General features: G+C 41.5%; 1 protein-coding gene and 1 long non-coding RNA gene across 19 annotated transcripts in view; one reads left to right on the forward strand and one right to left on the reverse strand.

The window, feature by feature from the left end:
• The window catches only part of LOC107264259 (echinoderm microtubule-associated protein-like 2), a 34,884-nt gene extending 15,772 nt beyond the window's left edge, over positions 1-19,112 (forward strand). For 12 of the 16 annotated variants that reach the window (XM_025081373.1, XM_025081371.1, XM_025081372.1 and 9 more), the window contains one exon: positions 17,219-19,112. In XM_025081373.1, the coding sequence (XP_024937141.1) occupies positions 17,219-17,431 (213 nt within the window). In that variant the 3' untranslated portion in view covers positions 17,432-19,112. Of the gene's footprint in view, positions 1-2,316; positions 2,604-17,218 lie in introns of all 16 variants that reach the window. The other 4 variants (XR_003058633.1, XR_003058635.1, XR_003058634.1 and 1 more) reach the window with 4 other exon arrangements.
• Positions 15,552-25,638, reverse strand: LOC112493823. 3 transcript variants are annotated; one of them, XR_003058645.1, is made up of 4 exons: positions 25,110-25,638; positions 17,207-17,309; positions 17,012-17,125; positions 15,552-16,009 (listed from the first exon to the last, which is right to left on the reverse strand). It is a non-coding gene; the product is annotated as an uncharacterized LOC112493823 (long non-coding RNA). The 3 variants fall into 3 exon arrangements; XR_003058644.1 differs by lacking the exon at positions 25,110-25,638 and adding an exon at positions 17,778-17,912; XR_003058646.1 differs by lacking the exon at positions 25,110-25,638 and adding an exon at positions 17,682-17,793.
• Positions 25,639-25,681: the final 43 nt, after the last annotated feature.

Raw genomic sequence — 25,681 nt, forward strand, 5'->3', positions numbered from 1 at the left:
ATAAGTATACAGCATTGAAAAGAGACGCAGACAGCATCTTCTTGTGCAGCCTAACGAATTCCATTATCAAAAAGTTGCATCCGTTCCAAACGGCACGTTGCAATTTAAATTCGTGTAAATAATATCTTTGAAATTATACCAAATTCTTGACGATCCCCGTAAACTGTTACCACGGCAAATTTTATTATTCAACATTGTCATGTAAGACGTGTCCAACGTCATAAGCGTCACGGACGAAAAGCTTCGGTGATTTTTAAATGAAAAATACAGCCTAAACGCCTCACCGGTTCTACCGTCGAGTCTAACGTCGAGTCAAGACGTAAAGAGCAGTGAAAGCAACGAGCAAAGTTCGCGCCGTAATCGGCTTCTGTAAAACCATTAGGCGTCCAGAACCAGAGCGGAAACGCTGAGTGAAAACCTAAAGGTGAGCTAACGAATTAGCAATCGAGTCAACAGCACGACTGTACGAGCGAGCGAGTATAATAAATTCGTAAAACAATATTTTAAAGTAACGAACTCTTAAAATTCTATCTTATATTAATTTTACAGATCCACGTATACGTGTGTTAGATTTTTGGTCAGAGCAATATAAGACAACGAGAAGACTCCTTGGCGCGCGACGTTCATTCATGGAATCTTGCAACACGCTCCGCGTTACACGCTCGATTACATAAAGCCGTTCCCCGTCTTCGTACGTGTATATGCATTCTTAGTCAGTTGGCCAAGTGGTGGTTGGCGCACAAGTAGGACACCACTTTCCCTGGGTCGGTAGGTAAGCGAGCATAAACTACACGACTACACGAAAGGAACGAGAGTTGCTTTTAAAGCTTAGTCCGACCGAGTCTCTTAGGGCTCGAGTAAGTCACTGTTATAACCTGTACGATAATCGATGACTCTTGCGCATTAAATAGAATTACCGAGTTTACGTACGTATGTAATTTACGTCAGAGTTTAGAGAAATAAGTGAAAACGAAGCTGAGGCTAAATTTTAAATGCAGCAGTAACACTTATATTCTGGAACTGTACATATGGAGAGTGTATCAGTTAAGATGCTGGTTCGCGGTGGAGTAATTTTTTGGGAAAGCAGTTATGGTAATTCCGCAAAATTCCGCCAGGTGGGCGCGAAACGAAAATTCGATAGATTGCTAAATATCTCATAAGATAGCATTTTTATTGGGAGCAGCGTTGGTAGTTCCGGAAAACTCCACCAGGCGGCGCTGTTGGCACCAACGGTACTTCCAGATAGTTCTACTAGGGGGATCAAAAAGTTCCGCTACGTCCGCACGCAGTTAAGGCCAGTATCGAAAATCAGTAAAAAACGTTACAAATTTCGAACGCAAATATCTCTTATTACGTATTCCATTCCTATTAACTCTTATTTCGTCTCTATACCCTTTTCTTGATCTACAACTTACATTTAACTATCTCCGATATCACTGGAAATGTCCAAGATTTTTTTTTTATTCGCGAACGTAAGACAATAACAATACGCGTAGTCTAAAAACATTCAATACCAGTCACATCAGATTTTCAAAATCCTGCACCCTGCCGCAAACGTGCCTCTCAGCTGATACACTCTTACGGTTGCGTAGACCCTTTTGAGTTGATCCTCGGAGTGTCATTAGTCAGCGAGATGATTTCCCTCTGTCGTTAATGCTAGGCTGCGAAACGCGTTAAAGGTTAGATAAATGTTACGAAGTCAGCGGGACATTTCCTTCTGTCTATTTCGAAGCCGGTGTCCGTGGACGTGAAGTTGGCTGGAGAATTTATTTCGAATACACATATGTAGATTATACACAGCCACGTAGAATCCTGTACGTAACGAGGCTCTGGACTTTTTTTTCTTTTTTTCCTAATACACACTTAGAAAATACACTCACCGTAGAGAGAGACGAATGGCCGTGCATTCGAGACGTGGAAAAAAGATGGAGCGTTGGATGCGACGGAAGGAGAAGCCGCGACAGAGAAGCGGAGCGAAGGTAGACCCGATCTGTCTATATATGTATACAGAGAAGGAAGACGGTGGCAGGCAACGCCCTTAAGGTTCAAATGAACTAGAGGAGGATGGTAGTGGCAGGGAAGGTTCCCGAAGGCGTGCAGGATAGATGGGAGTATTGTAGCAAGAGGGATGAAAGGAGGGGAAGAGAGAAAGAGAGAGGGAGGTATGAAAAAAAAAAGAGACACTTGGCTTCAAATCAAGGACCAGACGAACCGGTCTCCCCCTCCGAGACGCGCCTAATTTTTTTTCTACCTTTTTTACTGCTCGGCGTTAACCTTTTTTTTTATTATTCATTCTTTCTTTTTCTTTTTCGTCAGGCAGATCCTCGCAGGTGTCCGTCGCTGCTCGAGGGATGCCCAAATATCTTCTTATGCATTTACCAAACCACCTACGGCCCAGCCACTCTGCTTTGAGGTTAGGGGTTGGTCCTCGCGTGCGTCCCGGATACTTGACGGCGGTCCGTTGCCAACTTCACGTAGCTCGAGCCTCGGGCAGCCTCTGCCGAAGGAAATCACACGACATCTGGAATGAACGAGTAGAATGTATAAGGAGGTGCGCATTGCTGCGCAAGATCCACGTCGGCATACGAATAGGAGACACTTGGGTATATTTTGTTCTCTTGAATTTTTATCCAATCCCTTGCATTTACGCTTTTCTTTTTTTTTTCTTTTTTTTTCTTTTTTTTTGGGTATACCTACAGTTCGCATTAAATTTTATAATGATCCACGAACCGAGGGCATGGGTGGAATTGCGAAAATTGGCTTAAGAAAATTATACAGGGTGGACCGACAATTACGCGGCGAGCAAGTAACGTGCCGGAAACGTTCTCTTTCAGCTTACCTCGTACCTTCCGTCATTTTTACGTAAGACGCAGGCTGCTTTATGCATTACTGGAAATTCATGTTAAAAATTCATCTGGTGATTCCCCCCCCACACGCGTATACAGACATACGTGTAAATAGGAAAAATGCATATTCAATGTAGAATACCACGTATAAGGTGTGTTTGAGAATAGAAGAAAAAAAAACACACCTGATTACATTCTCTTGCCTTTCCATGACGTTTCACGATCCTTCGACTATATCGAACACGTCAGACATTATTATTGCCTGTATCTGCGGAAGTGACTTCCGGCTGCTTCGCAACACTTCCTTCCGCTTCGAATTATCATCGGACGGTACGAGGCATCGATACGTAATATAATCGGCGTATAAATTTTATTAAAAATATAAATCCACGGCTACGTTAAATACGTAAATTTGATTGACACGTCTGATTAGTATAATTAATTGATTACAAGCTCAAAGTCTTAGACTCGGTACAAAGCCGTGGTACGTTGCAGTACGTTTACTCGAGTAAAATATTTTTATTGTCGTGCTGTCACTCCTCGGCAATTAATATCAATTTATCAGCCCGTATTTCGGTAACACGCGACCCGCCACGCTTAAACGTACAAGTAGGGGGGAGGGGGGGGGGCATTTTCTAAATAATATAACGGGGCGCCCCCCGACAGCAACGTGAACTAGTCACATGCGGGTGCCTGTGGGAAATGAAAAATGACAACTGATCTTGCACATGGACCATACCCAATGATTCCCACGTAAACTGGAAAATTGGTTAAAACGGCAGCTCGGCCATTTTGGCAGATTCAAAAAGGGGCTTCCCCGTGCAAGGGGTGCGAGGTCGATTTAAATTCGGGAAATGGAAGAGTCCCTCGAAAATACTCGCTGTGACCAAAGATAATGATGAGGGAGAAAAGAGAGGGAGAAAATAGGGGGGAAAAAAATAAGGTATATAGAGGGCGAGAGGGGCACAGGGGCAAAGAGGAGTCTCCGGAGCCAGCGAAGAAGTAAGAGTCGTAGAACGGGTTCTGCTGGGCCCCCTGGGTCCGTCCTCCGTTCCTCCTTTTGGCCACAGCCAGGCCTTTTTCACATGACGCGCCGCCTAGTGGATTAACGAGGTACCAATGTTGTCCCAGGACTTCGACACCCTTTGCCCATAACCTCCTGTCCGAGTCCTCTCAATTTTTACTCACGCAGGTTGCTACACCGGTAGGCGGCTGCCCGTACTCGCCTACCTGGCCAATCACAGTTGATAAAATATAAAATTAATTAAAAATATAAATACTACACTTTCTACGCGCGACACGTATATGTATTGTCGCCACGGCGAACCACGTTCAAGGCCAACGGCGATCTTTTCCTTTTTTTTTTCTCAAGCTTCCTTCTACTCGCAATTGCTCCTTGGCCGCGTGACGACTCACTTGGCTATTCGCATTGATTAACAGTGATAACTCTAATCGCGCGACTAAGCATTGCCATTTTTTTTTTCAAAATCCCACAATTTTCAATTCACAATCGACCTTCTCTGTGCTCATTTTCGTCGTGTCGCAGGCGATGCGGCGAATTTGTTATTGAAATTTTCCAAAATTTTTTTTAGCTAATTTTTTTCAATATCGCTCTCAGACTCACGTATCGATCGATTGAACTTTTATTGGTCAAAATTGTGCTATTTGATTTTATATGGAAAAAAAAAAAAAAAAACAGATTCAGGCATACAAGTGTAACACGTGATGGTGATTAATTGCGTATCCAGGGATACGTGAGATATGTTAAGGACAAGGGGATTGATGATTGTGACGATTTAAAAGTTGTATGAAAAAAACCTTGACGATTCTTTTCCTCTTTTCTATTCTTCTTTCCTACCCCTTTTTTATGCGTTCGCACGTAAAGTACACTTTCCGCGAAATTTTCGCAAGATCGGCACGTTTTTCCTCGTCGTTGTGTCGATTATTCATTCTGGTTTTTATGTAAGCGCCGTGTGCGCATGCGCAGTGGCTTAAGTACAGAGGATATATATATGTATATACGCTACAAAGCGCCTGTATACAAGAGATCGGTAAACGCCTGGAAGTTTCTTTCCCGGCTCGATACTCCAGTTTGCCTTGGATTCTCAGACAATTTTTGCAACTTCCGTCTCGACTTTATTTCACGGCGTTTACACGGAAGCGACTTTGTCTAACGTGTGTCTTGATTTACGTACGTGACATTGAACGAATTCAAGATTTCGATCGCTAGCAGGATATAGCGCTACGATGGATTCCGGTTAAAAAATTTTCGGAATTAATAAAATTTTGAAAAATAATTACGTATCCGACTACGTATATAATAATACGGTTTAGCGTTTTCATAATGCGCGTAACTATAAGCCTTATGGCGAACCCGGAAAGGACATCTTGAAAATTATTCATGTAAAATCGAGTATGGATGGACACGATTTTCCAAGGAATAGCTCCTTGTGATGCGCGATGGCGGAAAGTATACGCCATGGCATTCCAAAGGTATGGGGTTTTACCATGGGGGCCATACGAGGCAACACCGTCACGTAGATGGATTATGGTCTACATGATACTATTTACATTGGCATTGACACCACCTACCGTATTTCTCTGCCACCCTATATATCACCAGCACGCTGAATAGTTTTATTGAGAAAATTTGGGAAAATGCTTAGAACGTAAAAAAAAAACAAAAAATTTTTTTCGAATTCCATCATTTTTCTAAAATTTATATACATTATGTATTTGCAAAAAAAAAATAACGAAAATGCTTACGCAATGAAATTGGCGAACCACAAAAATTTTTTCACAATTTCACGAGGCAGCCTTTGCGCATGCGCTGCGCAACGCATACTGATAAGAGCAGCCCATTTGCAGGAGTGCAGCACAACAGTACCGATCACCTTATCAGTCCGTTGAAACAGGCAGTGAAGATTAATCAAAGAAATAATAAAAAAAATATGATCCATGCTCTCAGCACACTTAGCTGCGAAGCGTCGATATTTCCGAGGAATAAAATTATTCGATGAAAAAAAAAAAATTCCAAAAATCATCGAAACTGTCGTCACCCAATAATTCGATAATAAACGATAATTCGTACGTATTGAAACCTTTTGTCGAACTTTCGAAGGATTCAAGGCGAATCCTCGTGTCTGTCCGTCGCTCGCGTAGGTGGCGATCGACGAATTTTCGTATACTCCGAACGAATACTTTTCCTCGCGACTGTACCAAGCAGCAAGTCTTTCCGAACGGCATGTAATACCGTGAAGTTGTCTGCGTGAACCGCATCCACATGCGTGCGGGACTTAATTTGTGGTTTTGTGATTCCACGTTGGTACGCGGGGCCCCCGGTTAACAGTGTGGAGTGGTACATGTGAATGGGCCGGGCCCTTACCTTGAGCAAGAGCAGACCTCCAAAGAAAGAGCAACACACGCGATACATATGTACCGGCTAGGTATTACATATATGATAGGTATACGTATACGCGTACATAATAGATATAGTTGGTTCAATATATGAGATATAGATATACACAACGTAGGTAAACTACACGCACCGGTAAGACACAGAGATAACTGACACACGTGTCATTAAAATACGCTGGTGTCAATTACCTACGCGAGATCATGGGACAAAACGATAAAAATGAAGAGCAGACCGGAAGTTTGGCAAAATCTTGAGAATATTTTTTTAACCTACCACTTAGCATATAAATATATCCAGTATGTGAAGTGGATATAAATATTTTTTTTATCCACTCATTACCTGGAATTTTAAGTAAATTTTTCGAAATTTTTATAATTTTGATTTTGATCTTTTTCTTTTCACGATCCACGTCCGCTTCCGGTTCTGACGTCAGTTACATGCTAAGATCCAATTTCACGAATGAATTTAATGAATTCGTATGGGCGGTGTCAAAGTGCGCTGACGCGAATTTCAAGTTCGCACAGTCGTTAAATAAGGTAAAAAGAGATTCGGGAAGAACAGCAAAAATTCTTGCCAATCAGCATCCGATTTGCGTTTGGAACGCGGAGGACGTCGCGACTGTACGACCTTCGTCGATACGACAGTAGAGTGGCTTTTATAATAGTGAGATTTTTTTTTTCCTTAAGGCTATACAGTCCAGGTACCCACCACCTGCCATATCATAGTAACATCCGGGTTGCGAACTCCGTCCGCGTGGAAGGCTATGTAGACATCATAAAAATAATGGCTTGAACCTGTGAAAAATTTTGATAAAAAGAATTTTCGAAAACCGCCCAAAAAATAATACTCCGCAGTGCGGGGCACCGGGAAGCCTAGACACGTGCCTGGCCCCCAACGGCAAAAGACGCCTACAGTCCGAAAAGTGAAGAAAAATTGTCCCCGTCTTAAGAAATTTCACGTACGACGAATCATCCCGGAGCAATATTTCGAAACGTTAATCCAGCCAGCAGCCAATCGTTATAGCGACAGTTATTGTCGTCCCATAGCTATTAATAGAAATCGCGCAATCACAACCCATAGCTCCTCATAGGTAATGAAAGAAGATAGCCAAGCCGGATCCACAGTTCGAAATTAAAAATACCCGCCGCTATCGCCCGTGGACGTAAATGCGTACGTGAGGTGGTGTGACGAGGGTCGAGTATAATTCTAAAAAATTTTTCCAAATTTACCACCGATCCTCCGTCGCTCGAAAATCCGTATAGCGTATACACGATTATGATTATTATAATCATGAAGTAATTAGGCATTCAGTAAAGCACGCGCACACCCCATAGGAAGTCTGGTACGTGACGCTGCTGCCAACTAGCGGTGGACACGAGAATTAAGAGAAGAAAGACAAGGCGGGTGGGACAAGAAAAAAGAATACCGAGTAACGGAGAGAAAATATAAGAATCGAATAAGAGAGAGAGAGAGAGACGAACAAAAAAGAATATAAAAGAACGCCATTGGACATTCTGCCTGGCATATGTAATAGCGTATTGTTGCTACATGTGTTTACGCAAAGCCGGAGGGCCCTCGAGGATCCTTCGTTTACGCTCCTCTCCACGGTGTATAATAAAAAGGATACGCCGGTCGTCGCGACGAGAATTTCAAGTGAGCCTATTGAACGACGTCATAATTAACCCTAACCTTCCCCACATATTTTTAACTCGTTATCATTTTTTTTTTGTCACGATACCAATCATTGCGATATACCGATCGAACGTTCTATGTTATTTTTCATATACATATATATACACCCTGCTCGAACATGGGGTAAAAACGGATAAGGAGACCGTCACGACGCTCTCCTAAGAACCGACGCCTTATGCGACGGACTGTACGTAAATTTGTATCAATTGCTGGTACAGCTGCTTCAATTTATTGTGGGATTAGAAACAATGAGTGGGGTCAAATGGTCCCTCCTTGTCGTAATGTCCAAGCATCCCTCGGCGTCGCCGATGACGTCACTCACGGCCAAAATTATCAGTCATTCATTTCGTACGACTCTCTTTAAATATATATACACAAATCGCTCTAGGTTCGCTATTCACGTGTATAGAACCCTAACCTCCAATTGTGCACTTTAAACTGTATCTCGTTTATCGCGACTAATCCGACGTGTATATATATATATATGTGTATAATTCTAAAAGAAAAGTAACATCTAAGAATTTCCGAATGCCAAAACACATATTTACACGGTATATTATCAAGTTGTATAACGTCAGTTTCGTCAGTCGAGCGGATCGAACTCTGATGCTAAGCAGTTGTCGAAACATGGCCGCCTAGTAACGTGCTCCAACAGGCGATATTTGGTATTAGAAAAATAATGTAAATTTAGAGTAGGATCGAAGTGGCGTGACGTTTACTTATTTTTCATTTAAGAATCACCGTGACCCGTGCTTCGATGTGGTTCCGAGAATAACAGGGAAGAAATTGGTAACACAGGGTGGGAGGCCAAGGGGCGACGGAACGACTCTGGGGGGAGTTTAACGAAACGTAAAATGAAGCCAGATAAACGAAAAGGTTATCGGAAAGAGTTTTTGACTTTCGAACGTTCCCGATAACACGGATTTATGACGTCCGTCCTTTCTCGTACGTTTTTATCTTTCCTGGTGCGAGAGAGAGAGAAGGTCGGGCACAGGGTCAGGATCGGACCCTAGATACAAAAGAAGCATCACAATGAACGACGAGCGTGTAAATTCCTATCGGCTCTTGTTCGCACAATTGCGTATCGCCCTTAAGGTCGATGCTGATAATTTCGAACGATTTTTAAGGAGAAAAATGAATTTACGTAAAAACGAGTTAATATTCGTAAACACGGTAGCGCCGATCGCGAAATTCGCGTCTTGTGCACGTTGTTCTTCCGCTTCGCCAAAACTTCGTGTCGCTCTCGTGTAAACTGAATGTCCTGCTTGCGAAATACATTGCGAAATAAAAATTCGTAATGGCAACCTTGGGACGGTCTGCGGAAGTAGGAACCGTACTGATGAGATACTGGAACGAAGAGGAAATTTTTTTTTTTTTTTTGTTACCGACGAAATAAATTATTGTCGCTACGTAGAAACGAAGCTTAAGGCATCGTCGGCGACGTTGCGCTTCTTGCTTAAATATTTTTTTTTTTACTTTTCGTTTAGAAAATCTTTCATTATCATTACCTTCGGTCACTTCGTACACCTTAAATTTACTGTAACAATGTACAGGGTCGTACGAATTTGACTTGTCGTCCTATGAAAACGCGTCTGTATTTGATTATACGTAGTAAAGGATTGAACTGAAGCGCCGAGCATGCTTATCATTCTTTCCATACAAACTGCATGGTGGTAACATAATGGCTGATGTACCCTTTTTCCTTTTTTCTTTATGGAACACCCTGTATAGGTCGGCGTACATTGTTGTGTCTGCATTTAGCGCTCGGAACGGGTCAACGGAACAGACCACCAGTCAAACAACCCGTGCATATATATTAATATATGTGAGCGCATTCATGCATATATGTATACAAGAGCCTTCGTATAGTCATGTGAGCATGTATATACATATATATATTCGAATCGTGATAACAATAAAAGGATATTTAGTCTACGGATAAACAACGCACTTCCTGTCGGTAGATAAAACACGATTCCTTATACATTCGGCCTATTCCATTTAAATCTACTGTACCGGCGGAGGCTAAAAATCGTACGTAAACTTTCATGGCTAATTAATATACGTTACGGATTATTACAAGAGGCTAATCAGTACGTAGCCTGTAAAAAATAGTAGCCCGGATAGACAAGACGTCCGGTGATGCTCAATCGCGCTACGTGTAATTACCGCGACTGTATAGGAACGAACACGAAATGGCTGCCGAATGATATTAAATATAAATATTAATTAAGCGATGTGTAAAATTTTTTTTTTTTTCAAATATTAATCGAGTAAGCGGTGTAAATTTTTTTGGATTTTTTCTCTCTCTTTTTTCCTACCCGAAAACAATGGATAGATCCGCAGAACGATACGATGGGTTAATAAAGTTTGTAAAAAAAAAAATTACCTAATTCGGACAACCAATACAGAATTGAGTGTTTTCAGAAAAATATGTATGCCTTAAGACTGCTTCGTTATAGTCGAAAATCCGAATTGACGTTTCTATTTTTTTTTTCTTCTTTCTTCAACCTTAAAATATGCTCATTCGACTGGTTCTCTTTACTGTACATAGCATGACTTACGCAATTTACATAAGTATTCCGTTTAATGACTATCCCATATCGCAACGTCATCCTTGTAATTCACACTGGTATTACCCGTAGATAGATGACTGGCGTAAAGTGAATTTCGATAAAGCAAACTTTTCTCTCGTTTCTATATTTCGGTAAAAAAAAAAAATTTGTCACCCCTCGAGTCAAAGTTCACTCGTCACGGATGTCATTCGAGCATTTGAATTTGCTTCTTGTTCCTTCGTCCTCGTTATTGCCGCTCCCAAGCAGCGACGACGCTACTACCGCTTCTTATCTCTCGAGACGTCCAAGAGGTAGGGTAGGGGTAAGAGATTACGAAAAAAAAAAAGAAAAAAAAACAAGCCAGATACGCACTGTTTACGCGAACCTCGACAGAAACATCGGGCGATTCGCAATAACGATTACAGAATGCTACCGTCTATTATAAGGAATTTGTAATGAGAGAGAGAAAAAAAAAGTCAACAACCCGTCACAACTCGCAGACAATGGCAGTCCAGCTCTCGCAGCACTCGTATTTCTTTTAATTTCACAAATTAATTTAACGATAACCCCGAGTGTCACTGCCGCCAACGTAAGAGCCAAGATACCGCGGTTCATCGATTCGCGAACTTATTTTTATCCCGGCAACACTGCTGACGCCACGATAAACAACTCGAGAAGGAGCGAGACGTGGAGGACGCTATTGAACCAAAAAAATAATTACGTAAATCCCAATAAGCGTCTAGACTGCATTACATTGCAGTGTAACGGCCCCGCTAAATTGTCACAGCACTGCAATTGATGTATTCACTTTAAAAAATCGTGCGGGGGATAACACGCGCGAACAGTGCTCTCCATTGTTTTTCTGCTCCGTTGAATAAATATAATACAAGGCGTGAAAGAAAATTTGAAATAGAAAAAAGGATCGTTCAAAAGTCACCCGGGTCATCGAAAGGGCTACAGGTTCAATGGCCGCCTTTAGTCTTTGACTTAATTGAACGTGTGCGCATGCGCGGCAACCGAAAGACGCCAGGCTGGATTTACGCGCGTCCATTTAGAAAGCGTATAGACAAACTTCGAAGGACGTTACCGGGAGAAGACACTTTTCGATTGATTCGTGTTGACTACGATTTGCATCTACGCTATCGCGCCAGAAAAGGGCAGACGAGTTAAACAAGGGCACGACTGGTACGACTTCGTCTAAATTTCATTAGTGTCGGCAATTAGTCCGTCGCGCAATTAGATATCTATGGCGCATAGGTACGAAACGAACGAGTCGCCTGACACGTGACGCGTCAATCGTAATGGTAGCTACGTGTCTTCGCTCACTCTCTCTTTATCTCCATTTTTTCTCCTTTTAATTTACAAGCTTGTCTGCACGACTTACGTAACGGCCAAATTATGTGGAATAATAAACGGAATTTGGTGATTACATATCTATGACTCTGTCTATACTTTGAAAATCTCTCCTCAAGGCCGATCCCTTGTTTGTCTCTCTGTCTCTCTCTCTTTCGTTAAAAAGATTTATATCTACGGTATGTTAATATATATAGTAATTGTTTAGAAGATACTGACTAGGGGACTGTGAGACCGAGTTACTAACTGTCATCATGCTAATAAAACAAAGTCACTGTTGCTAAACTGACCTTCGGCTTGGTCCACAGTTACCTGCATCATCCAGTGATCTTCTGAATTCGATTGAAAGATACATACATAAAGAGACACGAGAATTTCGATGAGGGAATAAGTGCTATCACGCTCGTGTCAAAGTGATCGCAGTCAAGACCGTATCTATTTACTATCATATTGCAAGAGCCTGTACCCCGTAACGTACCACCCCTGTCCACTGATAACGGAACAAAGAAAATACGCTGCCACTCTTGATAACAAAGTGGTATCCAACCGAAGTTGTCGACACTACGAAAATATTAATGGCGGGTTCGAAAAAGCCGACAATTGAATATCCCCCGAAATCGCGACGTTTGTCATAAGACGAATAAATAGATACGGAACAGAGTACATGAAATCGTATAAGGAAAATAAAATAGACAAGAGATATTGAGTAAAAAGGAAAAAATACGTGGCTACTGTACGCAGCAGAGGATGTTAATATCTAAACGAGTATGGAATACTACAATGAGAAAAGTATTGGGTAAAGCGTACGAAAAGTTCGTCTGATGCCTGAGAAACACTGTCGGAGATAACCAATGGTCCAGACTCACACACTAACCTCTCGTACGAGATCCGTGTAATTCCGAGAAGCGTACAGTCCGTAGAAAAAAGCAAAGACAACTCGCGAGGCAACAAGGAGCCATCTTGTACGCACGTACGACACTGCTTTGACTTTAGAAACTTTTCCGACAGCTCGAGGCAAGGGCCTGCCGGTAACTAAAGGATCTGCCGTGTCGGCGTCCATTTTGTCACTAGGCTGTCGCCCGCTAGTTACTTCGCCATGTGAATGACTACGCGAGTATCTAGAGTATCGGGCAAGAAACACTAAGAGCTCTTCAAGCGATTCATCTGTCACTGGTTATTCTCTATTTTTCTATCCGTCCGCATGAAAGAACCATATTCATAAAAGTTCCCGCCGTGATGGAGTGCGAGGCGTGCCAACCGCTTAAATAAAAGTCAGTGACGCTACGCGAGATACCGCGTGCACGTCGAATGTTTCTCTAACAATGAATTAAACAGGAACGAAACGGTGTTCTTTTTGGTTAATGATCTAAAACACGTTGATACCACGTTAGAGAACCGTCTATACGTTAAATAGTTTATGATTAAATCTGTCGTGTCCTAAGAGTATATTCCCAAATTTGTCAAATAAAACGCACAACCATGTATCATAACCTCCACGAGCTTTGGCTATATGAAAACTCAACACGTGCGTCACGCAATGTTCTAAGCCGGCTGGATGATCCGTATACGTGAAAGTGGGATATTGAATCGACGGTCGTCCATAATTTTACGTCGGTCGTTATCACGGCATTTGATATCTCAAACTGTCTGCGTGAGTACTCCATTTCGACTAAGATTCAACAGTGAACCATGTAATGACATTAATGGTGCGAGACAGACGCTCACCCATGAGTTAACTGCATTCGAATACATCTCAATAAGTTTAACGAGTCCAAACTAAAATCCCATTCGAGTCGTCGATGACTGATCGATGTATTATCGTGTGTGTATATACATATATATTCCCAGTGCTAGACGCTATTTGTCTGCCGCTGTCGCTGCTGCTGCTGCTGCTGGTGGTCGGTGCTATGAAACTGCGCCATTGCGCGTGAAGTGGATTATTTTTTGTTCGTTAATGACGTCATCCCTATTAACCGCATACTGATAGAGGGTACGTAAACAGGCAAAAGCTACATGATAGCCGTTGTGCTTCTCTCCATCCGCTGCTGTCTCGCATATCTTTACATATCGCATGCGCACGTCCTCTTAAGTTTCATATCCATATTTTTCGAGATCTCAACGTACATGGAAACCCGCTCGGAGCCGACCAATCACGAGCGATCCTGGTATATCCTGACATTGCTTATGGAAAATTCGTTAAAACAGAGACTCGCGCGACGCTTGAAAAGGCGCCAAAACTTACGTACGGAAATAACTGCGAGAGGAAAACAATGTTTTTCCTAAAGTCTCGGTTCGCAACGGAGAAAACAATTCACAGAGAGAATGTCATTCCTTGGGGCGTGAAGAAAGAAAAGTTATTTTTTGTCATACGTCTCAAAGAAATGGTAATCGCAATGTACAAGTCGCGAGTAGTTTGCTTCGTGTAAGAGTTTCGCCTTTTTTTTTTCATTGGACAGACCAATTAATTTCGCCTGTTTTATCAGTGTACATGATATACAGTGGAATTTAGCTGAGAATGCCTTACCTTGAGAAACGTGCGATAGAACACCGTTCGGATAATGCTGGATAATGTCGTATCGTTCTGACTACGTGGAAGCCATGATTTTTTTTCGCGCTGTACGTGGCCCGGGAAATTCAATTGCGAATTAAATCTAGGACGTCTATCCTTGGACGGTATCCTTGATATATATACCAATGCTTCGATAGGAACCGATTATACGGTCTTTTTTTTAAAGACCAAATTCAAGTTTACCTACTGTACAGTCTATCGTAAATGTATAGTGTAGCACCGGTTGGTTCGTCGTGGTTGAGAACACCGTGGCCGGGCCAAGGCGAAGTCACGAAGGCAAAAGGAACGTGAGGAAAGCTAAAAGAGTTTTGTTTGGGAGAGAGAGAGAGAAAGAGAAAAAAAAGAAAAGAAAGAGGAAAAACGTCTTCGGAAGCCGTATAGTCCCGGACGCTGTCTCTTTGTTCATATACCCTGCCACGCGGTTATTACGAGTGTAAAGGAGAAATTGCTAAAAAAATAATCTTTTTTCCTCTTCACCTCCGTCTCGTCTTAACAAACTACCCCTGTAAATATACTCGGGGTACACAGAGGGGATGATGATCCCTCGTGAAAATTCCCCTGGAGACTCCTCAAGTTCCTCGGGTACGGCTTACCTGCTTAACTGACATAAGATAAAATCCAAGAGATGGGAAGTGCCAAGAGATCTTCGAAGGAGAGCTCGAGGTCTTCCCCGATGGTGGCTGATAACTTTTAGCATCGCTTAAAGAGAAACCCAGAAGTTCTATAGCTTGTGCTATATAGCCTATATGCAGGTTAGGATGGTTTTTGACCTGCTAAAACAAACCTTGGGTCCTATCTCAGGACTGGCGTGTACTCGGGGTCCCATCTTTACCTACTCCTAGTGGGTATCCCGTGTAGTGGTATTGTCTTAGTCCCTTGCTAAGATACTCCAGACCCATCCCGAGTCCCGTTTACACTGGGAAAAATTTAAGCGTCTCTGTGTTAACTTAGTATTGGAATAGGTCATATGCGCTTGGAGAACGGTACGTGTTAAGAAGATAGCAAAGACAAATACAGAGATAGGGCGAGAGAGAAAGAGAGAGGGGGATAGAGAGATAGAAAATAAAATAAATAATAAATTTTACAACAAATCAATGGACCGTTAAAAATAAATAATATAAATTTAGACTAGTATTTATAATTCAATGTTGAAATATGAGTAGATAATTTCTATTATTGATTCTTCAATCTCTTATCGCTTCCAGTGGTTATCTAAATGTACTTAGCTATATCAACGTTAAGCTATGTTGTTGTTATAGAACCCTGAGGTATAGTGAGAGTATAGTTACTATACATATATGGGCTATTGACCATTCGCGTCATGTAGATTATATATTATTCGTAGACCGATTACGGACTTACGTAATACCCTGTGGACGTTTGTACACGTAGTACCAACCGGTGCGTAACTATGTGAGAAAAGAAATTATATGAAAAAAAGGCACACTGTGTAGTCGTAGAAACTTTCGGCGGTGTCTTCGTGGCTTTACACTTGCTTTCCTCGGCATGGGGTCGGTAAAAATGTAAAAACCATATGGTTTCTTATGGTGAGTTATGCTCGTACCGTATGTAGTGTCTGTTGGAGAAGAAGAGTATTATTTCAAGGGAATACCGATAATGGTGAATTAATTAATTTTTTTCTTTAAAATTCTGCTGTGCGATAAATTGGGGGTTTGGTAATGGTCGTATGACGTAAGGAATTTAAATTGGTGCGCTGTCATTGAGACCAATTGGAATGGTCAATGGGTCACCTTGGCAGTTGGCAATTGTCACTTTTTGTCGTTCGGTCGCAGGTAAAAAGTATCGTGTTCAGTGTTGAGACGATATAAAATTGACAATAAGCGTGCATAACGATCCGCTATAGTTAAGTATAAAGGAGACTAAATGGCGTCTTAGTGCCTTTTCTCTTTGATGGGTTTGCTAAATTTATTGTTCACCGTTGGGTGGTTATGGGATGTTGAAAGAAAAAAAGAAAGGGATGAGGGTATTGGGGAGTTTAAAAAAAAAAAAGAAAAATACTGTCAAGATAATCCGTCGAACCGCAGCGGATCTCTAGCTTGATATTTTTGGAGGAGTGACGTTTGACTTTCGAAAATTTCTTTTGTACCATCGGCAGGGAGACCCCTGGGACTAGTCACTTCTTTCTATGGGCTTTATACTTGCTCGAGAGCTATTCAAATTCGTACAGGTGAAAATTCTTAAATAAACCCTTAATGCGTCTCCTGTAGCTATAACTGACGGAATTCGAAATTGGCGGTTTGTCCTTTTTTTTTTTTTTTAATTCCTACATTCAAAATCTTGAGCAAACATCAGTTAAGCGCTTAGTTGGCAACACTGAAATGGTGACGCGACGAGAAAGGGAAAGCCACACGCGAGGAGGCGTTCGCCTGAATTTCACAAAAAAATTTCGTAATTGATTAGACTCTCGAACGTTGAATACTAATAAAAATTGAGTAAGCCCGCGAGTGTCCCAGCGCGAATAGAAAAAACAAACTTGCAAATATATACCATCGAAAGAAGGTAATTTCGTGAAATTCGTCAAATTTGACAAATTACAAAATATATTCGCTGTACGTACTGATCATCACTGCCGTAATAAAATTGATGTCCTACAAATGCACATCGACCAAACATACTTCCCGCAGAATACGAACTCAAGAAAGCAGAAGAGCTTTACAAAAAAATATACGATCTGCAAGATAAAAACAAAAAAAAAACTTTGATAAGAAATTACAATATTTACGCAACGTTAACAAAAAAGATAACTCAGTACCTTATATTACAGATGAGCGCAGCAGGATTGAAACTGTCCATGAGAAAAAGAATCCTCGAGAAATCCAAGAAAGCAAAACCAAGCCGGAGCCCAGTGCGTTTACCTGAAACACAAAGACAGTCAAGATATCAGAAGATACATAAAACTAATCTGATAAAAACCTGTAAAACCGAGAGCGATACCCAAGTCTCGTTAAGCTTTCCAGTGACGGAGAAAATTCCATAAAATATATAAAAATAAATCATACACACAATTGCTTACAATCTAGTAACAGCTAAACTCTATAGAGCAAATTATCAAGACACTGTATTATAATAAGAATAATAATAACGGCCGCATAGTGTTGTATAGTTTCCATATATATATATATACATTTATATCTCAGCGTCATAGAGTAGGAAACAACAACAGAAAAAAAACTTCTCCCACTATTTTTATCCATTCCTTTTTTTTCCCACGTAACAGCCTACTATACCTCGTGTCCTGTTCACCCATTTCCGAAGGACCTTACCCAACCATGACCAAAGTGGCTTGTGTGCCGGGGTACTAGGCTTCGTGCTACAGTACGTACATCACAGTGCTTTTCCTCTCTACAGGGTGTTCATCTAGGATACGCTCCAGGTACCCGTTACGCCGGTAACTCATGACCGAATCACTAGTCAGGACCGGCGAGTTGGCATCCTTCCTCTCCTACCGTATCTTGGCCGGTAAGCACGAACGACGCGCCACGTCGGTACAATGGCGCCCCTGGGAATTTTCTTGGTGCGTTCAAACCAAGCGCGTTGAGTTTATCATGTTTTTACATTTTTTCCAGCGCCCCCCAAACGTACAAACTTGACGACGCTCCGATTAAACTAGAGTCTACTGTGTATTGGCTGGTTCCAGTTGCGCTTGCTGCGCATGCGCAACGAGAGACTCCGATACGATAAATCCGTTATCTTTAAAACGCACAGACGCTAAACACGAACAGACCAAACACTTTTATATATTGCACACCCGATATATTCTACGCGTATATGATAGTGGCGTTCGAGAGTCCATCGCGAAACTGACACAAACGCTAATCGTCAGTCACGTTGAGCCAAAACATGTGCGGTTCGAGTCTCGTCCCGTTGGGACGCCTCGGCTCTGGATAGCAGACGGCAAATATTATAATAGGACGCTACGCCAGACTAGTTGAAATTCATAAATGATTTTTTCATGACGCCTAATTTAAACGACACTTTGTATTGTTAATTCAAATCTTTAAACAGTCTTTACGAGTATGCTTGACTCACGTGTTTTTTTTTTATATTCAAAAGACACTCTCAGCTGTTAGACATTGTGGATTCATACACGGTTTCTTAAAGTTTCGTTAAATCCGTGTGAACTCACATTAATTCGGTAGGTATATCATTAACTAGATAATTAATGGAAAGATCTTCAACGCAGCGCAGGCAACAGGTCCGCAGACTTGGCAACGCCGGCATTGGTTAAAATGTAAACAACTAAGCGTACAGTCCCGCGTGAAATTATACGCTCTCCCCGTTGGTACAACGACTCTAAGAAGTTTTCCGCTGCTGTTTATACTCTGTATTGCAAGAGAACCGAGTGTATATATATATTTTCGTATATTTTTCAGTCTTATATCCGTATCTGTGTTTACTTATTTATTGTTTATTCGATTTTAGGCGACGATCCAGGAACTCTGACGTTATTCAATTATGAAACGACACGTGGTACAATTCGTAATGAAGTTTCACGAGCATTTTATTCCCGCCCTTTTCAAACGTCCCTCACTCAACTCGTATATCGCTTACCTAGAGAAATATAATTCCTAGTAAGTGCTGTATCATCGATAAGAACCCCTGAAAACTGTACTTACGCTATAAAATGTTAATTTGAATAAAAAAATAATCACAGAGCAGATACCACTTCTCTCGAATACCACAAGAGCAAATCTCGTGATAGGAATACAGAGCGTGGGCCAATGTACGTGATGCATGATTTTGTACGTGGTTAAAATTTTTTAAAATTCAAAATAAAAAATCTTACACTGTAAGAAACCTTTTGCTATTCAGACGAGCCATTTGTTTTGGTACAAAAAATCATTGAGTCCGGTCAACATACACAGGCATCTAGGTGCCAGGTCTCTGTACAGCCCTGAAGTCGAGGAAAAAATCGTACAGACTTATGGTACGAGTGCGTCTAGGTATAGAAGTAAAAAAAAAGGGGACTGTGATTTTTCAAAAAAACAAAAGGACGACCTCAAGGAAATTGGATATCTGCCGTACCCAGCTCACGTGGCGACCAGTGGATGACCCTTGAGAGCAAAATGGCGTGTCCATCTTTTCACAGTGGAAAAATAAAGGCAAAGAATACATTGGACAGCCCTAAAGAGGAGCAGAGAAGAAGCAGGTCCTTAGGTCCCTTGAAAAATGAATCTCCAACAGACCCAGGGACTTTGGGCCCACCTCCAGCGAGACGCACTACCACAAGGCGATCCCCAACCTGCGTCAAAAGTTCGAAAAGGTAAATTTACCTCCCGATACAAACTTTACGTAATATTTTTCACATGGCCTCCAATCTCCAACGTGAGATCGAATTTTCGTCTCGTCAACAAGACTACGCGCAGAGCAGTACACTCGTACGATGTCGCCCTGTTCCTTAAAATTTTCAATATTTAATCTCCGAAAATCGTGCCGTATTGAAAAATCCAGAAAATCATACGTTCGCAGTTCCTTTCCCTTTTACTTTTCCGTACACACCCTATATATAGACATACATGCGTAAATATAACAGTTCATTAATTTGGTAGCCGTAACGAGTTCCTAGGCCAATAATTACTGACCTGGGCCAAGTGAGAGAATCAGACCCGCCGTGAGCCAATGGTATTGCCTGACGTTTCACTATGGCCTACCAATCACGTGGTCGAGTCGGGCTGTTCCAAATTCTCGTTTATCTCGACCGAGGGGCGTGTAGGGATAAATGGGAAAAAGTGTATAACGAACATAGCTGCTAATCGTTAGCTATTCCTAACCAGTCAGGATAGCCAAATCCAATATATGGACGAATGGTACCAAAAATTTTTTTTTTCGATTTTACAAAATTATTAAGCACATCACCAAGTGAACTTAATTTTGGTGGTAGCTGTACGACTCCAATCGGTCTGTTATTGCGGAGAAATTGATATAACCCCATATATATACGTACGTGCACGTACGTACAACTTGCGAGACCCCCTTGTGTCTAGAACGACACGCCGAGTGGATTGCCGATGTTACTAATGTATATATAAAGGAGAGAGAGAGAGAGATAAAGATAAAGTCGGAGTCCAGTAGTTCCATGGTACATAGATAGAGGCATGTAGTGTAGTGAGTCAAGGAGAGAAGAAAATATATATATATATATATGTAAGAAGAGTTAAGGATAACGAAAGAGCGCGAGGGTCACTAAGGATGAGGGAGTGGAAGAAGTGCCTTAAGCCTTAAGGCATCTTGGAAGATTTTTTTATCCTTTCAAGGTCAGACCTTCAATATGGCCGCTGGTCCAAGACTGGCTTTGAGAATACGAGAGAGTCAAGTCCCTCTTTAAGAGGCCCATAAACACTCTGTCCCTTATACGATATATACGACTCTCTCTGTTCGGCCGATACGAGTTACGAGTATATATATATATATATATATTTTTCGTACTAAATTGTATAACGCCCGTGTATTCTCATGTAAAATCGTAACGTCGTTGTTTTCTCGTGCAGTTATTATTAGTAGGATAAGGAGCGTTGGATTTTAAAATATCTGCTTACTGTGACCGCATAGAGGACAATCAATCATTCTATTGATAGCCGTTATCAAGGATTACATTGAAGAAAAATCTTTGGCTGCGTTGGTTGATAATATTATTTTTCTTTTTTTTTTTTTTTTTTGAAAGGTTATTACGACCGATCGCGATATTTTTTGGCGGGAATTTTGAATCGGGTTCGGTAAATTTTCTCGAAGGTCAACGACAAAATTAGAAACCGGGCTTAAGACTTTCGTCCGCGATGTCTATACCGGGTGAAAATAATTTACGGTGAAAGTGCTTTTGCCTTGCTCGGAGAAAGAGTCTGTCTCCCGGCGATTGGAGCGCCGGCGTAGATACGATGCGTGGAGAGATTCGGATTCTCGGAATGGGAATGATAATGAGGAACGGAGGAAGCGGGGAAGATAAGAGAAAATAATATTATCTCGATTCTGTGTTTACTGGTATATAGATAATATATATATATGGTATAACTAGTTGAGATAGCAAAACTTTGAGCGAAAGCAAAAGAGGATTTCCAATGAACGTCAAAGGCTGCCACGAGAAGAAATCGTGGGGCGACCGGTTTCTCGTTGGTGAGTTGGTAACGATCCTATCCAAGGATACCGGGAATCTTGCTCTTGCGGGAGATTCGGCAACCGTCCCAGAGGCTGGTCATTTTCGAAAACACCTATACCAACTTTTTCTAGTACTTTGGCAATCGCCTATCATGGATTTCGATAAGTCCAGAAGGAGCAACAGGTCCGAGTGAGTTTTCGGCCAAATAGAGGTACAGTCGGTGAGGAAAATATTTATCGAGAGGATCAATGAAACAGAGGTTGAAAAACAGGTGGCTGGAAAATCCGAAAATCTTCCCACATGATTGGGTCATATTTTTGGGGCTTTGCAGGTACCAAAAAAAAAAAAAAAAAAAAAAAAAAAAATTTGGGACCGGAAATGGATTTCTCATATACATTCAAGGATACCGACTACCGGATATGACAGATATATATACAACCGCGTATACTTTCTCCCGAAAAAAAAAAAAAAAAAAAAAAAAAAAAAAAAAAAAAAAAAAACTTTGGTAAGGCCCCTATGGCTTTGAGGCGTACGAGATCGTTATAAGACGGTGCAAGGTTAGGGGGAGGACCAAAAGCGTAAAAGGTTACGGGACCATTGCTTTGGGGCCCTACGCTCGATCTTCCTGGCATTCATAAATATATAATACGGCTATGGGGGGACTTATGGTGTGCGTGGATTAATGCGAGAGGAGCACAGGTGTCTCATAGAAATAGGGGATGTGTGCAGTGTCGAATAGAAGGAGGCAAAAATTTTGGGGGACTTATGGGGGCCCGTTTCAATCATTTCTCTTCTTGCTCTTTTCCTTTTATCGTCCTTCGTATCCTACTTCAACGACTCCTTCGCTACCTATATGTATAGCTGTTTCGAAGGGAGAGGCTGAATATATCTTTTTATCTCTTTTTTTTTCGTAGCCCCTCATTTTTTCTTGTGACCTGGCCCTTCTACACCCCCACTAAACCCTCGAAGGGTCCGGGGTTGAAAGCCGCAGGTGCTGCCTCCTACGAATCTCCTTGGGACAGCCAATGGCGTGGCAATGCCTAAATCTATTTACTCGGCTCGACTCGCTATTTATCAAATGACGTAATCCCCGAGGAGTGACGTCATTATTTTCGAAAATTATCAAACGCTAATCAAACATTTATCTACACAGTCTGTGAGTAGCGACAAGTGTGATTATAAAAGAAAATTTGCAAAAACAAATTTGGAAATATATTTTTGGCGATATACTAAAAATTCATTTATTTCTCAAATTTTGGTTTTTATAATGCTCGAAAAAAAAAACAGTGATCCTACGCCCTTGGCAAAGTTCCAAACGTCTTGGGGATGCGTCGCACATGTAGAATCTCTGGGTGGAAAAGTTTTGACCCTCACCCGCCTATACGTCACGTCCGTCTGGACCGGATCGACGAGAAATATTTGCCCGGTACCGTTCTTAAGAGATACACGGGTACCTTAAAGGTCATATGGAATTTTGACAAATAACTTAAACACCCCCTCGGCCCCATAAGAAATACGGAAAATTCCCAAAGACAGTCCAGAAGATCTGCCGTCGTTCGCTTCTTTCCCACGACCACAACACCACCCTAAGCGAACGTTGAGGCGACCTGCGAGACTACGGGGGTGTAAGGAGGGAGGCTTCACATGTGGCTTGCAAAAAAGGCCCAAGACCCAAGAACTGTTATGGGGTCGTAAGGTCGTCGCTGGGGTTGGCTTATGCTCTCTGCTACGGGAAACTCGTAGAAGCTTCTCTAATTGGATAACCAATCGAAGGGATGATGACGTAAAATTGACTTTTTTCAAAAAAAATATTACGATCAATTTTACCCTTACGAAAAATTCTACGAGAAATTCTCAACGCACCGCTTCGTGTCTCCGTACCGGCTCCTATAACCCTAGGGCTCAATACGCATTCGATTATCCTACCATTACTCGGATGCGCTTTATGAACTACGTTGCGTAACGTGTTATTTAAGAGTGACGTATTAATTATCAGTAATTTACCTGCGTACTCGATATCATTTTTCGGAACGTATTTTTCGCGCGCTATTGCCCAGTCGCTATATCTATATCTACCCTGCGATATCCCACTTCACGAATTCTTCCGCCAGCTTCGAATTTATCATACGAGGCGACAGATATAGATATGACAGCAGGGATGACTGTAGAAGGACCGAAAAGGGGGGCGAGAGGGGGGTCTGTCACCAAGAAGAAATTACGCATGTGCATATAAGATATACCCATGTGTATACAGCTATCGGCCCAATTCGTGAATTTCGTATTCGTTATAAATATGTAAAACGGTTAACCCATATTCCGCCGTATTGCTCAGTACGAGCTTACTGATTTTTTCCGCTCCAAATTCTCAATGGTTACATTTGAATTTTCAAAGAGCGAAATTATCTGTGTTCGCGTACACCGAAGGATTCGACGATCGATGAAAAAAAAATGGGGTGAAAAATTGAGAAAAAATTTTTTTTTTTCAAAACAGCATGTCAAATTATAACCCGTGTACATAACCGAAGCATAACCAAGAACCGTGTACGACGTATATGAAAGAAAAAAAATATATTAAAAATATTTAAATATCGAATTTATTCAGGAGGAATTTTATGACAGCGTTAGATAAGGATAAATGAAATTATTATTATTACTCCAAATAAATTTTCCGATGATTAATTCAGGAATTAATATCCGAGGAGTGCTAGTAGATACGAGACTTACGGGTCTTTCTGTTCTTACGGCTAGTTGGCACTATGGCCACGGGAGATACGGTGGCGCTGGCGTAGCAGTTTCGAACGGGATTCAAATGCCGTATAAATATTATAGTCCGTTTCGGGCACAGAATGCACGTGGGACTGGGTCTTCCCTTTTATCAATATCTCCCAGGTGCTACCTAATAGGCTTTTCTTCTTTCCTCATCCAGGATATACATTAATTCATCGATAACGAGCTTAAAAATAGACAGTCTGCCACTTTTGGGACTTTTCAAGCAAGACAGTCGCGTTATCCCCAAAACTGTTCCGCGAGCCGTTTACTTAGATGGCGTTTACATCTGTGTTTGATTGCCCCCCCTCCATTCGAAGAGGGCGTTGAGTGTAATTAATTTTTGAAAAAAAAAACGAAAAAACAATAAAATAACAAACGACCCGACGAGTCAATACAAAAAGAAATAATTTGAATTTTGCCGCGAAATTCAAACGGATTTGAATAACGACGACACGTTAAAAATTATTAACAACGATACCCATCTACATAGTGATATACAGGGCGAGTCAATCTCCAACTTTTCTTCGTTATTGTCAAAAGGACTGAAAAGCAACATGGCCGCCGGGGTACACTTGGTCAAACAACGAAGTCTCTATATGCCCAAGTCCTTTATTAGCGCTTCTAATTCCGTAACGGAAGTGGTCGAAAAACAGTGGTGAAACCGAGAGCCTACGGATTAAAGTGGTATATATAGCTTTATAGGCCGGCTGGCAATAGGGGTTCTTTGTATTAATAATTATCGAAGCCGACGGCCATATTGGTTATCGGACACCTTTCCCATCGACGAACGTCATACCGTGAACTTTGACACTCGGCATCGAAACGAGCCTTAAAATTTAAAAAGCACCAACCGAAAACTCAACCTGTACGTCTGAAAACTCTGTTGCATCCTTTCCCACTGGTATCCAGTCCTTTTTATCGGTCTTAAAAAATCCAACATGGCCGACGTCTTATCTTGTGCATACATTGACTGAAAGTCGAAGATAGTCGACCAATCTTTTTCTTTTTGCCGTTCAAACTTTATATACATGTATACACAGACATATCAACATATACAATATATATCTATACCTATATATAGCTACTGCCGGAATAATACAAATTATATTCATTTTTAACTCGTGGTTTCCTCTCTGCCCTTTGTATACACAGCCAGCGAATACATTTCCACGTTAGACCCCGCCGATAACACAGAGGCACGATAACGCTGGAAAATTCCACGAACGATGACGATTCTACGTGTCGCCTTGTGGTAGATTAAAGTAGCGCTCGATATATGTAGATAGGACTACGTGTTGATATCAGTCGACAGAGACACTATCGTTCTAGAAACTTGTAGAATTTTGTGTACAGTAGAAATATTGGCGG

Source organism: Cephus cinctus, unplaced genomic scaffold (assembly GCF_000341935.2).
Source record: "Cephus cinctus unplaced genomic scaffold, Ccin1 Ccin1_scaffold0168, whole genome shotgun sequence".
Classification (NCBI taxonomy): Eukaryota; Metazoa; Arthropoda; class Insecta; order Hymenoptera; family Cephidae; genus Cephus; species Cephus cinctus.